The 14,248-nt window shown below is 37.3% G+C and overlaps 1 protein-coding gene across 1 annotated transcript in view; it reads left to right on the forward strand.

Moving 5' to 3' along the window:
- Nucleotides 1-14,248, forward strand: part of cfap20dc (CFAP20 domain containing) — a 45,258-nt gene that overhangs the window by 18,359 nt on the left and 12,651 nt on the right. The window contains 6 exon segments of the mRNA XM_056459142.1: nt 6,975-7,222; nt 13,321-13,439; nt 13,441-13,496; nt 13,499-13,538; nt 13,540-13,592; nt 13,595-13,662. Of these exon segments, the coding sequence (XP_056315117.1) occupies nt 6,975-7,222; nt 13,321-13,439; nt 13,441-13,496; nt 13,499-13,538; nt 13,540-13,592; nt 13,595-13,662 (584 nt within the window).

Consider the following 14,248-nt stretch of genomic DNA (forward strand, 5'->3'; position numbering starts at 1 on the left):
TTCGTGATCTCCACAAATGTATATAGGGCTGCGTTTTCAGAATGAGCCTATGTTGGTTAGAGGTTTCCAACAGTCTTCAAAATATCTTTTTATGTGTTCAACAGAACAAAAACAACTAAAAGTGGTTTGGAACAAGTCAAAGACGAGTAAATGATGGCAGAAGTTATTTTTATGGGTGATCAATCCCTTTAAATGCCATCATATTATTCTGTAAAAAAAAAGAATATTCAAAGATCGTTGGAGTACCTTTTACATGCAAAAGTTGACTCTTTCTATTTCTGTTTCCTTCTAATTATTTCTGATCAGTTTGAAGTGAAATTTCTTTCTACACCTATAATTAGTTTTAACACATTACAGGACATTTAATGTCATCAAAGCAACCCGTGCTTTTGTAGTAAAATATGATAAATCCCAAGCTTCAGTAATTTAAAGTGCAAAACAGTATATTCAGCTTTCTAATGCCCTTTCTTTGTCCTTGTCTTGAGGTATGAGGAAGTACAGCTCAGGTTAACAGTTCACAGCAACTTCACAGCGGTTTTAGTCAGACTTTGTGCCTCTGTGCATTTTGCTGAAGTAGATCAAAGCGCTGTACACTCGCGCGGCAAATTCATCACTTGGTCTCTGCGGTGTCTTTTGCTCCCTGCTCTCTGGGTGTCTTCTCTTTAGTATGAGGGCATGCAGACCCCACAGGCGCACATCCCCCCGTCTGAATTATGATCTTACTGTACCATTGCTCCCAATCTACTAATGATGCTGTTTTTGTGTCAGTAGGAAAGCCAGAAAGTCCCCTTTTCCTTTCTCCACAAACACACACACACATACACTGTGGCTAACTTAATGCAATTTTTCCCTTATTCTCTAAGGACTGCAAACGTATATTCCTGCCATCCGCATCTTTAAAATACAATTTTAATGCATCTCCCACATTTATGTATATTTTAAGGCGCAATTAAAGCATAATGCTGTAGTTATGTAATGAAAGAGGTTGGACGCGTCCTATAAATTACTTCTTGCCCACAGTTGGCAAGCATAGAGAAATTCATCTCAATCTTCAAGGATTCTGGTTCTGTATGTATTTGCATATGCTCATTAAAACGAACGCAGACGAGGAACACGAGAGCCGGGATGAAAAATGAAAGCTGAAACATTATGTTTAGTAATTAGATCTCCGTTATTGATCTTTATAGAGACAGTAAGTCAATGGAAGAAGGGAAAACTAGTAGAAATTGTTTTCTCAGTGTTATTATCCTTGGCCTTTTTTCACAGAAATGGTGCACTCTGACAAATAAACTAAATATCTGTTCACAAATGCATTTTCTGTAATCTCTGTACTGTTATTGTCTATAGAAGTGTACTAAAAACCCTTTAAAATTATATATATATTCCTGTTTAAATAAATTAGATCAGAAAGATTTTTTTTCTCTTATTCTCACATGGGCTGCATTTATTTGATTAAACAGTCAAATTGAAAGTAGCAATTCTTATATATGTATAATGTACTATTAGTCTTGACCCTCTTATCTTTACCCTCTTATCTGATCATCTGATCATCATTGTGTTCTTTAGGTTTACAATCCAAAAAAGAATTAAAGAACCTGGGTGTTATTTTCGATTGTGATCTTAATTTTAAATCTATTAATCAAGTTACAAAAACATGTTTTTATCATTTGAGAAATATTGCCAGAATTTGTTCTTTCCTATCTTTTGATGATGCTAAGAAATTAATTGATGCTTTTATTTTCTCTCGGCTTGATTATTGCAATGCTATTTATACTGGTTTACCTAAGGGTTCTATAAGGAAGTTGCAGCTGATACAAAATGCAGCAGCCAGAGTTTTAATGAAATTGAAGAAACGAGAACATATCACACCAGCATTAATAGAATTACACTGGTTACCTGTGCACCAAAGGATAGACTTTAAGATTCTTTTATTAGTTTATGAGGCTCTACATAATATAACACCTTCTTACATTTCTGAATGCTTATCAAAATATAATCCAAACCGTTTGCTACGCTCTTCTAGCGCTGGACTTTTAGAATTTCACTCTGTAAACCTGATGCGATCTGGCGGCACTTCTTTTAGTCACTATGCTCCAAAAATTTGGAATTACCTCCCAAATGAAGAAAAAGAATTACCCAGCATTCAAGATTTTAAAAAGCGTGTTATGACACATCTTTTTAAAATTGCGTATGAATAAAACAGTTTGTGAAGTGTATGCATTTGATGTATATTGTGTAGGTGTATATATGTATGCATGTACGGTGTGTATATGCATATGTGAGGACTATTGTGTGTGTGATTGTGTGTATATATGTATATATGCGTGTACATACATGCATTATCTGAGTATATATTTGTTGTTTTATGCTTTATTGGCCTATACATTTTATGTGGTTTATTTTAATGCTTGTTTGTTGTTTGTGAAGCGCTTTGAGTTGCATGTATTTATGGATTATTGCAACTCTCTACTAGCCGGGCTTCCAGCTAATTCTATCAAACCTCTTCAGCTGCTTCAGAATGCAGCAGCACGAGTGGTCTTTGATGAACCCAAAAGAGCACATGTAACTCCGCTACTCACCCGTTTGCACTGGCTGCCAGTAGCTGCTCGCATCAAATTCAAAGCTCTGATGTTTGCTTACAAAGCGACCTCTTGCTTTGCTCCTTCTTATCTGCTCTCACTTCTGCAGATTTATGTGCCCTCCAGAAACTTGCGTTCTGTGAATGAACATCGCCTCGTGGTTCCATCCCTAAGAGGGAAGAAATCACTTTCCCGAACTCATTCAGTCTGCCCAGTTGGTGGAATGAACTCCCTAACTGCGTCAGGACGGCAGAGTCACTTGCTCAACTATTTAGTCTCCACTTTCCTTCCTAATCTGTAACTGCCTCTCTGGCTATACCACTAACTGTACTCTCTCTCAAAAAAAAAAAAAAATTACTATTGCTTTGCTTCTTAGACTTTACACACCTGAAACTCGTCTATAGCACTTATTCACTGCTGCTCTTATAGTTGTGTAAATTGCTTCCTTGTCCTCATTTGTAAGTCGCTTTGGATAAAAGCGTCTGCTAAATGACTAAATGTAAATGTAAATGTATGTAGAAAAAGTGCTACATACATACATAATAATAGGAAAAGTATTATTATTATTATTATTATTATTATTATTATTATTATTATTATTGTTATTATTATTATTATTATTATTATTATCTAATGTGTGTATCTAATGTATCCAATTTGAGCACAGTAAAATCCAATCCAAATTAAGAGAACTCAAACCAATCGAATACTGTAAAACTCAATAAGTTAAGGCAACTCAAACTGCTTGAGGAAACTGATTGCTACAAACCATTTAACAGGGCTCAAAATTGTGACCGTTATGGTCGCATATGCACCCGAATATGCATTTGTGCGAGTGCATAAAATTGTTCCCGTGCAACTGGTTTTCACAGCATGCGCAGATGTATGAGAAATCCATGCAGAACACATTTTTGCGCAACACCCCCCCCCCCCACCACCACCACCAAACGCACACTCAGGAATAGTTGAAAACAGTTGTCATGTCAACTTGATGCAGTAAACAAATGCCGCAATGCTTGCCCCACCTTCAAGCTCTTCTTGGCCCAAATGGATTGGTTAATATCTCCTGTCAATCACTCAGTTCAGATGACAGGGAGAGCTACAGAAAGGTCTGGATACGAGAGAATGAAAATAACACTGACAGGTTTTGTTTTAGAAACCACCTAAAGTTACAAATAATGGCAAACCTTATGAGTGATCATGTGGTTAATGTTAACCCATCATTTACACGTTTCGAAGATTGTATAAAAGACTTCCAGTGGGTTAAAGTGCGCTATAAAAATGACTAAAGCCGGTGGGAGTTTTCCGGTAACAGTGTTTGCCACTGCCACACATTTTAAGCACGAGATGTTCTAATGTTGTTTAATCCTTCATTTATTTATTGCAATGCTGTTATTTGTGCAACTGGCACTGCATTCACTATCGCAAAAGAGCATGCATTCACTAAGATTAAACTAATATTGCAGTACGTGAAAAGAGCGGAATTGCTATTAAGATGACGTATGTAAATAATAAGTTATTTGTCAATATCATCTGTGCGATATCAGACAAACAGTGCGTGTAGGGCCGGTGGGTGCATGTGGATTTATTTTGTTTGTTAATTTTGATTAGTGTTGATTTCAAATGCAATAAATCTGTTAATATAAAAATTTGTAGTAACGGTGTTCATAATTATTGGTGGGTGCGACAAAATTTTCGCTGGTGCGCCTACATTTTTGAAGTTAGGTTTACCGGTGCTACCAAGTAAAAAGGTTAATTTTAATTTAAGCTCGAAAACAAATCTATTTAAGTACTGTGAACTTACTCCATTTAAGTGATGAGATATTTAAGTGATTGAGAGATTAAGAGATAAGTAAGTGTTGATTGAGCATTAATGATGAACACCTGCTTCTTATCAAGCCAAATTACTGAAGAGAAACACATAACTACAGCTGACTTAAAAGAAACAAAACACATTCAATCTTAACATTTTAGCAGAGGATAATTAAACTCCACAAATGGTATCAAAATAGCTTCACTTATTACTCTTTTTAAATGAGTAGATTTAACTTCCTGTTAATTTTGAGTTAACTATACTCATTTCACTTGAAAAATTTGACTATTGGGTTTTACAGTGATGAATTAGAGTATATTAAAGAGTGTTTAAAATTTATTAAAAGAGGTCATTAAAAGAGATTTTTTTTAACAAGTAAAATATGTATCAGGTATGCTAAGAATGTGTCTCTGAAGATTCAGCTCAAATTACCTCAGATATTTTTTTTTACACCAATACCAATTTTGTTGGGAGAAAACAAAAACTTGCTGTCTCTTTAAATGCAAATGAGCTGTTACTCTCCACCCCCTTATCAAGAGAGGGTGGAGCCTTTACAGCTTGTGCCTCAGTTACTCCTGCAACAACCAATTAAACATCTACATACTGTTAGTTTTAAAACCTTGTCAGTTAATGTCCTGATATACATTTTAGGCACACATTCAGAAAGCAACCACACAGAGAACGCTAGCAGTCGGACGGTTCTTTGCTTGAGTTTAAATAGTGTAAATATTTGGGAATGAAGTCACATGTATCATCATATTAGATCTGTGAAACAGCATCTTTTAAACATAAAGACAATACACTACTAATTAAAAATTTCTTAATTATCAAAATTTTCTTAATTTGATTATCAAAGGTTTCTTAATGTATTCGTTATAGTGAAAAAAAAGCTCAGGATTTCTCCTGTGGTGTTTGCTGGAAAAAAAATGCTTTTCTTACTTGGTTTTTGTCTTGTTTTAGTACAAATACCTTGTTCTTAAATCAAGATGAATTGTCTAGACAAGTAAAAAATATTGTTTTGTTTATAGAAATAATAATAAGTCAGTTTTTCGTTAAAACAAGCTCAACAGTCTGCCAGTGGGGTACAAATCTGCCAACCTCTAAACAAATCTGCCAATGGAGTAAGCATTTTAAACAGAAAACAAAATTATTTTAATTAACCTATTGGCAAATTATGTTTGTAGAAAAAAAAACACTTTTGACTAATTATTTCTTAAAACAAAGCAATAGTTTTTACTTATCTATAAAATTCTACTTGGTTTAAGATTGTTTAAACATTTGGATTAGAAGCAATACAAAAACTGTAAGTAAGAAAAGCATTTTTTTGCAGTGTACTATAGATAGTAACTTGCAGTGTACACAAACAGCAACATCATGCGCAAAAGTAAGTTAAAGGTGTAAAACCAATATGGGCTCATTCTGAAAACGTAGCCCTATATACATTTCTGGAGATTGCAAATTATGTAGCCAGAGGTACGTATGATAAATTCTCAAAACTGGGTAAAAATCAGGGGGCTTTTCTTTTTCTGGATTTGTTTTCAAAACACTATCAGTTGTGTTTAGGGAAATGGGTGGGCACTGGTCAATTTGTGCTTTTTAAAACACTACTAGTTGGGTTTAGGGAGGTGGGTGTTCGTTGGTCAATCTGTGCTTTTTAAAACACTATCGGTTTGGACCAGGGAAGGGGGTGGGTGGGGGTATCGGTTGGTTGGTCAGTCAGAGGCCTCTGGTGGATGTACGTGAGAAAAGCAGGTGCGAATGGCACTCGCGAAAGAAATTTGACATCTCAAAAAGCATACACAGCGGCCTCTGGTGGATTCGCGAAAACAAAAACTGCAAAAAAACGTAGCTCCTGGGACGTATTTGGTGCTCTCCAGAAATGTATATAGGGCTACGTTTTCAGAATGAGCCCGGGTTACTTAAAATGCAAAATATAAACCCTACAAATAATGTAAACACTATTTGTATTTTGTTAATGTTGTGGATAATTCTCGATCAAAATAACTTAGCTTAGAAAAGGCTTTGATTCTAGGTGAGACTTCATTGTGCTTGCTGGAGCAACAACTCCATACTGATGGTTCTCCCCCACTTATAGGCCCCCAGCCTCCATTTCAGTAGTCTTGAGGTGTTTGTCTTGTAAAGCATGAATTGCTGAACACTACTAGCTGTTTTATTTCTAGCTTTTGTATTATTTCTAGTTGTTGACTATAGGTTTTATATGCATTTGGCCTGTACTCCAGTTTTAGCTCAGCTATTTCAATATTCTTCAAAATATTCTTAGCACCCAGTTGTTAAACCCTGACAGTACGCATTCAAAAGATATTGGAGAATGTTTTGTTCTTTAAATTGAGGTTAATTCATAAATCAATTAAAATATTCTACATTAAGTTATGCACAGACTTTCATCTGTGTGTACATAACGCAAAATAAACCCAGGCAGTGATTAAGAACAAGTCCAAAACCAAAATATATCTAGTATGAAGTTACTCTTAAATCTACCTGTCATAAATTTGCAGACTGCACTTCTGGTGAGGCTACATCTGGGTCAGCCTTCAAGCCTCCGTATGCTTCTTCACCTCCAGAACGTGTGCTGACTGCAGATAATGCTGACCTTTGTGACACAGAAACCGAGCTCTCTCTCAGCGATGAGGAATACGGAGAGGAAGTCTTCACTTTCTCCTCATGCCCTCACTCAGCCAGACGCAATCAGGCTAGCGGCAACCCTGTTGAGGATCTGACCTTTGGCCTTAAAGGTCACTAAGCTGCTAACAGAAGGACAGCGCAAGGAGCACGTCTGGAAGATGATTTCATGGGGAGTGAGAGCGAAGAGGTATGGACATCTAGACGATATATATATACGCAAAATGAAGAGCAATGATTATAGAAGTGACATTAATTGGTTTAATGAGACTTGCTTCTGGCAATCCAATTCACAATCAGAAAAAGTTGTTAAAGTAATTAGAGAGAATTTACTCTATTGCGTTATCAACGCAAGACAAGTTTATTTATATAGCATGTTTCATACACAATGGTAATTCAAAGTGCTTTACATAAATAAGAATAAAAGAAACACGAAAATATAAAGTTGGCATTTCTGTGTGGAGTTTGCATGTTCTCCCCCTGTTCACTTGGGTTTCCTCCGGGTGCTCTGTTTATGTACTATAGATGAATTGGGGGAGCTAAATTGTCCGTAGTGTATGAGTGTATGTCCTGATCCTCCAGGTTGGGGGTTGAGCATTGGGCTTGTGATCCACCTCTTAAAAATGAGATGTTACACTGTCACTGGGGTGGTACCTTTTTAAACAGGTACAAATTTGTACTTGCAGGGTCCATATTGGTACCTCAAAAGTATATATTAGAAAGTAATAATTTTAAGAGGAACACTTTTGTAGTTTTTAGGTACTAATATGTACCCTTGAGGTATTAACATGGACCTTTTAGGTACAAATTCATACCTTTTGAAAAGGAAGCACCCCAGTGACAGCTCGCGTACCTTTATTTCTGAGCGTGTGCGGCTAAATATCTTACTATAAATAACTTCAATATTAACAGCCCTGGGAGTAAGTAAGCAAGTAAGTAATAATAACGATCATTCATTCATTCATTTTCTTTTTGGCTTAGTCCCTAATAATAATAATGCCAGGGCTAAATTATAGTTCAGTATTTCATTTTTATTTTAATAGGAGGCACTAAATAGCATTTCCATGTCATTGAAATAAAGTAAAACAATTCAAATGTAATCAAATTTAAGCTTAATTAAATAATGACATGTTTTTTCACCGTCATATCTATTCATATAATACTATTTTAAGCAAAGAAGTCTAATTAAATTCTGTAAACTCTTCTGTCATCATTTAAAATAAAAAAATAGATCAACTTTGAATCACTTTTGATTCACCTAATCACTTCTTGCAGCGAAAGAATAATCATCTCCAATTGCTACAGTCGCATTTACTGTAAATGCAAACATCATATAACTGTATAACTTCTCAACACGCATTGCCTTTATTGCTTTCTGTCAAAGTTTTCCTCTCAAGGACATATGATCTAGTGGAGTCATTTGTTAATGATACGCACACAATGTGATTGAGCTCCCCAGGGGCGCCGCCATTCGTTTAAGCCCATGAAGAAAACCATCAGTTTTCTTCAGTTGGGTTCATTTCTGACGAGACGGTGTCGAGCTCCATAGTGCTCTTGGGCTCTGCGTCCATTGAGAGGAACATCATTCATTTATTCACAGTCTGTTTGGTTTCCTCCTGGGAAATCAGTCTCATCTTTGGCATACATATGTTCCGCCGCACTTAATTAGAGATTTTTGATTGATACCGCTGACAGTTTTATTTGTTGTCTGTTTCCCCTTTCTTCCATGTCCTTGATAAATGTCTTTGTTTTTTTTTCTTCTGTGTTTTCTTTGTATATGCCTGCATTTCTCTTATTATTACTAATGGGAGATGAAAAAAGTAATAACGACTATAGTTTGAATGTTCTAAACGTTATATTTATGTTGGACCTCCTCATCTGGCACCTGTGTGATATTAAATAATTTCCACTGGAAGCAAAAGTGATTATATCCGTTTAATGACTTCCGTTAATGCCACCGGAAGATAGATACACCGATAACATATTGAAATGCATCTGCAACACAGCTTAATAACCACAAAACACATTGACTTCCGTTGATAACTTGCTCGGTGTAAATAAATAAATTTATCACAAATAGATAAAGGCCTGCCCCAGACTGATGTGTGTTTACCGAATGTCAGCATTTCGGCATAGCATTAGTGTGATGACACGTTGTTATTTTTAACCCCCTCCAAAAAAGCCGAATTATTAAAAACAGTCCCTCCGGGGGATATGAAGATGGAAAGAAAGGAGACAAAAAACTCTGGCTGATCTGATGGCTTTGCTGGCCGTGCCCTTTTAGCGAGGTTGTCATCATTAGCGTGAAGCTTGCTGTTTAAGACCATTAGTGTAGATCAAAGCCTCACTAGTTTAAAGACCTTATCTGTTCCAAAACAGAGCAGAGACAGACAACTTTCCGGGCACAGTGTCGCCCTGATTAATTACAGGTAACTGTGATGTTACTCCGCCTGCGCCAGACTGTCTCGCGTCGTGGCTATTAATGCGTTTCATCTGTGACAGCGTTGGCGTTCACGGCTCCGAGATCCTTGCAACAGATTTCATCATGCTCTTTATGACTCCATCACAAGTTTGTTGTTAAATTTATTATTTGTGGTTTAGAGAGAAATTTGATTTATTAACGTCTCTCCTTCCTTGTGTTAATATCCCAGTCTGGGAAGGAGATAATTGAACGCAGTGGCGTTATTAATCTTAATGTCATAATTAGCGGTGGGACGCTATGAGAAATGATTTGAAAATGAAGGAAAGAAACTGCCAAGTATTGTACTTGGGTTTGGAAGTCATTTGTGCTACAGGCAGGAATGATATTTTATATTGTGTGGTTTGTTGAGGACTGGATTTATTGTGTGATTTGTGTCTGGTGGGTTAAGATGAGATAAAATAAAATGAACAGATTTACAATGAAGGCAGCTATATCATAAAAACCAATAACCAGCCACATAATAACCCTAGCAACCATGTAGCAACATGCTTTTAAGTAATCTAATTAAATTGCAAATTAACCACATATAAAATGTGCCATAGAATTAAAATATGGAAATACATAGGCATAGCTAAGATTTAATTCACTCACTTTCCTTCAGCTTAGTCCCTGATTTATCAGGTGTTGCCACAGCGGAATGTTTTATGCAGTGGAAACTGTCAGTGTAAAATCTTGGTGGAAAATAAGGTCTGTTAAAATGTATCTTTTGTTAGTTTATCGTGTATATTGGGAATATGGTCAAAACCAACCAATCATATTAGAACAACATTTCTGCAGAGTTTTGGCACCTGCATTTGATTGTTCACAAAATTAATGAGAAGCCAACGTACTGTAGGGCCCATTCTGAAAAATGTAGCCCTATATACATTTCTGGAGGTCGCGGATTATAGCCAGAGCTACTTATGGCTGCATTTCATGTTTAAAACGAACATTACAGGATAGGATGCCGTTCCTTTTCACGCTTACCAGCTGATCGCTACCTTTGTGTAGAGGCTTTCCTGCTGTTACCAGTTTGTCCAGTGGCTCACTGTGTAATGTCAGAGGATTTGAGATGCAGAGCAGTTGACCGTAATGACAGGGTTTGAGTCTGGCTAAGAATGGTTCCAGAAAGCATGTAAGGCCAAAACAATTAATAAACAAGAAAATCACAGGGTGAGAATGTGGTAAAATTGGAAAACATGGTAAAAATCCAGCTGCGCGAGGGCTTTTCTTTTCTGCATAGCTTTGAAAACACTGTTGGTTGGGTTTAGGGAAGTGGGTGGGCGCTGGTCAATCGGTGGTTTTTTAAAACACTATCGGTTGGGTTAGGGAAGGCGTATGGGTGGGGTAATCGGTCAGTTGGTCAGTCAGTCAACAGTGGCCTCTGGTGGATTTACGCGAGAACAGCAGGTGGCAATGGCACTTACGAGAGAAGTTTGAGATCTCCAGAAGCGTACACAGCAGCCTCTGGCGAATTTGCGAAACCGAAAACTGCAAAAAACTTAGCTCCTGGGACATTTTTGCCGCTCTTCAGAAATGTTTATAGGGGTATGCTAATCAGAACAATATAGGCTCTTTCTGAATATGTAGTTCTATATACGTTTCTGGAGAGCGCCAAATTATGTAGCCAGAGGTACGGATGGCTGCATTCATTTTTTAAACGAACGCTATAGGGATGATGTGACGCCATTCCTTGTCGTTAAATCGATAAAATTGGTTGGGTTTAGGGAAGGGGAGGTTGGTCAGTCAATTGGTCGGTCAGTCAGTGAGTCAGTCAGCAATTCAGTCAGTCAAACAGTTAGTCAACAGCGGCCCTCTGGTGGGTTTATGTGAGAAAAGCAGGCGCGAATAGCACTCACTAGAGAAATTTGACATATGAAAAAGCGTACACGGTGGCCTCTCGTGGATTCGCGGAAAACAAAAACTGCAAAAATACGTACCTCCTAGGACGTATTTGCGGCCTCCAGAAATGTATATAGAGGTACATTTTCAGAATAAGCCTGGGTTAAAATTTGATGAGAAGGCTAAAGTGCAGGTGTGATATCATCAAAATTGTTGATTCAGTCGGCACCAATATTGTAGTGGTTAGCGTGTCGACCATAGCACCGAGTTTGATTCCTGGCTCGAGGTCCATTGCCGAGGTCCTATCTCTCCTCCCCTCACATTCCTGTCTGTAAAATCCTCCACTGTCCTATTCCAATAAAGTTGAAACCCCCCTAAAAATAATTATTTAATAAATTGTTGATATCATATTGGCTGAAGTGAAAGACTTTAAGGTTTTGAATGCACATTACTTCTAAATGACAAATGTGTCATTATTTAAAAGCATACTATCTTATAGAAAACTATGAGGCTTAATAGAATATGTAAAAAAATGAGGGCTGTCAAATGATTCAAATAATTAACTAATTAATCACACTTTTTTGTAACTAATCATGATTAATCACGAAACGCCATATTTATTACAGAAATAAAAACACAGGCATGTACTGTAAGTGCCATTTGAATTTCAAAACAATCTATGCCAATAACAAACAAAAATTATTTACATGTTGGCTTCTAAGTGAACTACAAAAAACAAAACAAAATACAGGCGTTGCAAATATGGAAAATGGAAAATTATTATAATAATAAAGTATTGAATACAAACAATTTGTACTCATTGTAAAGTTAAATTGCGAGTGGAGAACATTAATTATAAAGTAGAAACAATTTGCTTAGTCCTCCTTAACATTTAGCCAGTTGCTAAGACAGTCCAGTCTATTGACATTATAGGGGGACAATGTGGCCAAGGGGTACATCAAAGGCAGGTACCAAAGACTATAAACTTCTTACAGGGACTTTGGTCACACCATCTCTAAACATTAAATTCTAACCCAGCTTTGAGGGATACAGACACCGCAGACTATAGAATACATATAGAATGCCTTAAAGAAACGTTGGACAGTCAGCGATGTCAGACGTTTGTTCTTGTTGCTAGGGAAACACACACAACAACACACACACACACACACACACACACCACACACGCACACACACACACACACCACACACACACACAACACATACACAATACACATACACATACAACACACACAGACAATTGCACACAGTACAGCTCACCCGGTAAGCGAGGGATCCCTTCAGATTCATCAACAAGCACGATCGTGTTTATCAAATTGCTTAAACTAAGCGTTCTAAAGTATGGCTGTATATTACAGCAATGTGAAGCAGATGCTTTACAAAAGTTCTGTGTTGGGTGAAACACGTCAAACTTATTGAAACATTTGAGGGTGCATGGAATTAACTTAAAGGAAGAGAAATGTCTTTAACAGCTTGTGTCATCATCTGGCACTTTCACTGAGTACATTTACATGGACACCAATGCTTTTATGATCAAGATAATTCTCTGATTAAGAGTCTACCATGTAAGCAGTGATTTTGATTACCTTAAAGGACCACCCAAGTCCTGAAATGCGGAGGTTTTTCTTTTCGTTGGCCGGGGCGCATGAACAATATGTGCTGAATGAGAGTGAACTGCTGAACTGCAGTTAAAGTCGAAAGATTAAAAAATGAAACATCCAAAATTGCATGAAACTCTGGAGGAAACGCAGGATAGCCTGGTGATGCGACATTATTTGTTTTAAACTTGTTTTGTAATGTTTTTACTAAAACGTTTCCTTCTAGAAATCCTTGGTCTTATCCATTAAACACACTCGGCCACAACAGAAATAAAAAAACTGCAGCTGCCTCAATTTGCATTAAAAAATGTATTAATTTCATGCAACTTATTTATTTTTTATGAACACCTTCATTTTCTTTCACAGGATGAAATGCATATAGAGTTTCTCAAAAGATGTGCAGTCCAGTCCATTACTACTCCCCCACCACTTTCTTCAATACAGAAACACACAGCTCAACCCAAATTCTCCTCTGAGCCAATAAGACTCGGCCTCTGCTGTCCAGCAATGTCTCTAAAGGTCCAAAAAGCACGAACCCATGCGATAGCACCAACCCGCTGCCTCTCTCCTAGCTCATCCAGACAGGAGCAGACTTGATCCATCTGAAGCTGACAGAGCATTGCCTGATGGAGATACCAAGCATCTATCAACAGAACATCTGTGCGCGAGATCTCACTGAAGAATTCTGGGCTTCAAAATGGTGAGCTTGTTTACTTAGGAGGAATGCATAAGGAAATTCTGTTATCATGTAATTACCCTTGTGTAAAAAAGCAAGCCTTTGGGGACTTCATCTGGGGTGGTTATTTTGAAAACTCTTCCTTTTTCCATAGAAGAGAATTTGCATCTAATAAAATGTAAGTTTATATATACAGTGGTTGCACAATGAAACTGAAAATGACTGATTTTAGACCCCAATAATTATTAGTATGGTGTAGGGGCCCCCTTTTGTGGCCATCAATTAATCTTGTGAATGACAGATGCAAGTTCTACACAGTGGCCTGAGAGCTTTTGAGCCATTTTCCTCCAAAAACACCCCAAAGTGGCTCAATAATATTAACATCTGGTGACTGTGCAGACCATGGAAGATGTTCAACTTCACTTTCATGTTCGTAAAGCCCCTCTGTCACCACTTCTTGCTGTGTATATTGGTGCATTATCATCCAGTTACATGACACCAACCTTCAGTGTTTGAACCATTAGATGCACGTGTTCCTCTAGAATAGTTCAATTGTCCTTCGCAGTGACACGGCCATCTAGCACAAGTATTGGGCCAGGGAATGCCATAATATTGCAG

The sequence above is a fragment of the Danio aesculapii genome, chromosome 6, assembly GCF_903798145.1.
Source record: "Danio aesculapii chromosome 6, fDanAes4.1, whole genome shotgun sequence".
Classification (NCBI taxonomy): Eukaryota; Metazoa; Chordata; class Actinopteri; order Cypriniformes; family Danionidae; genus Danio; species Danio aesculapii.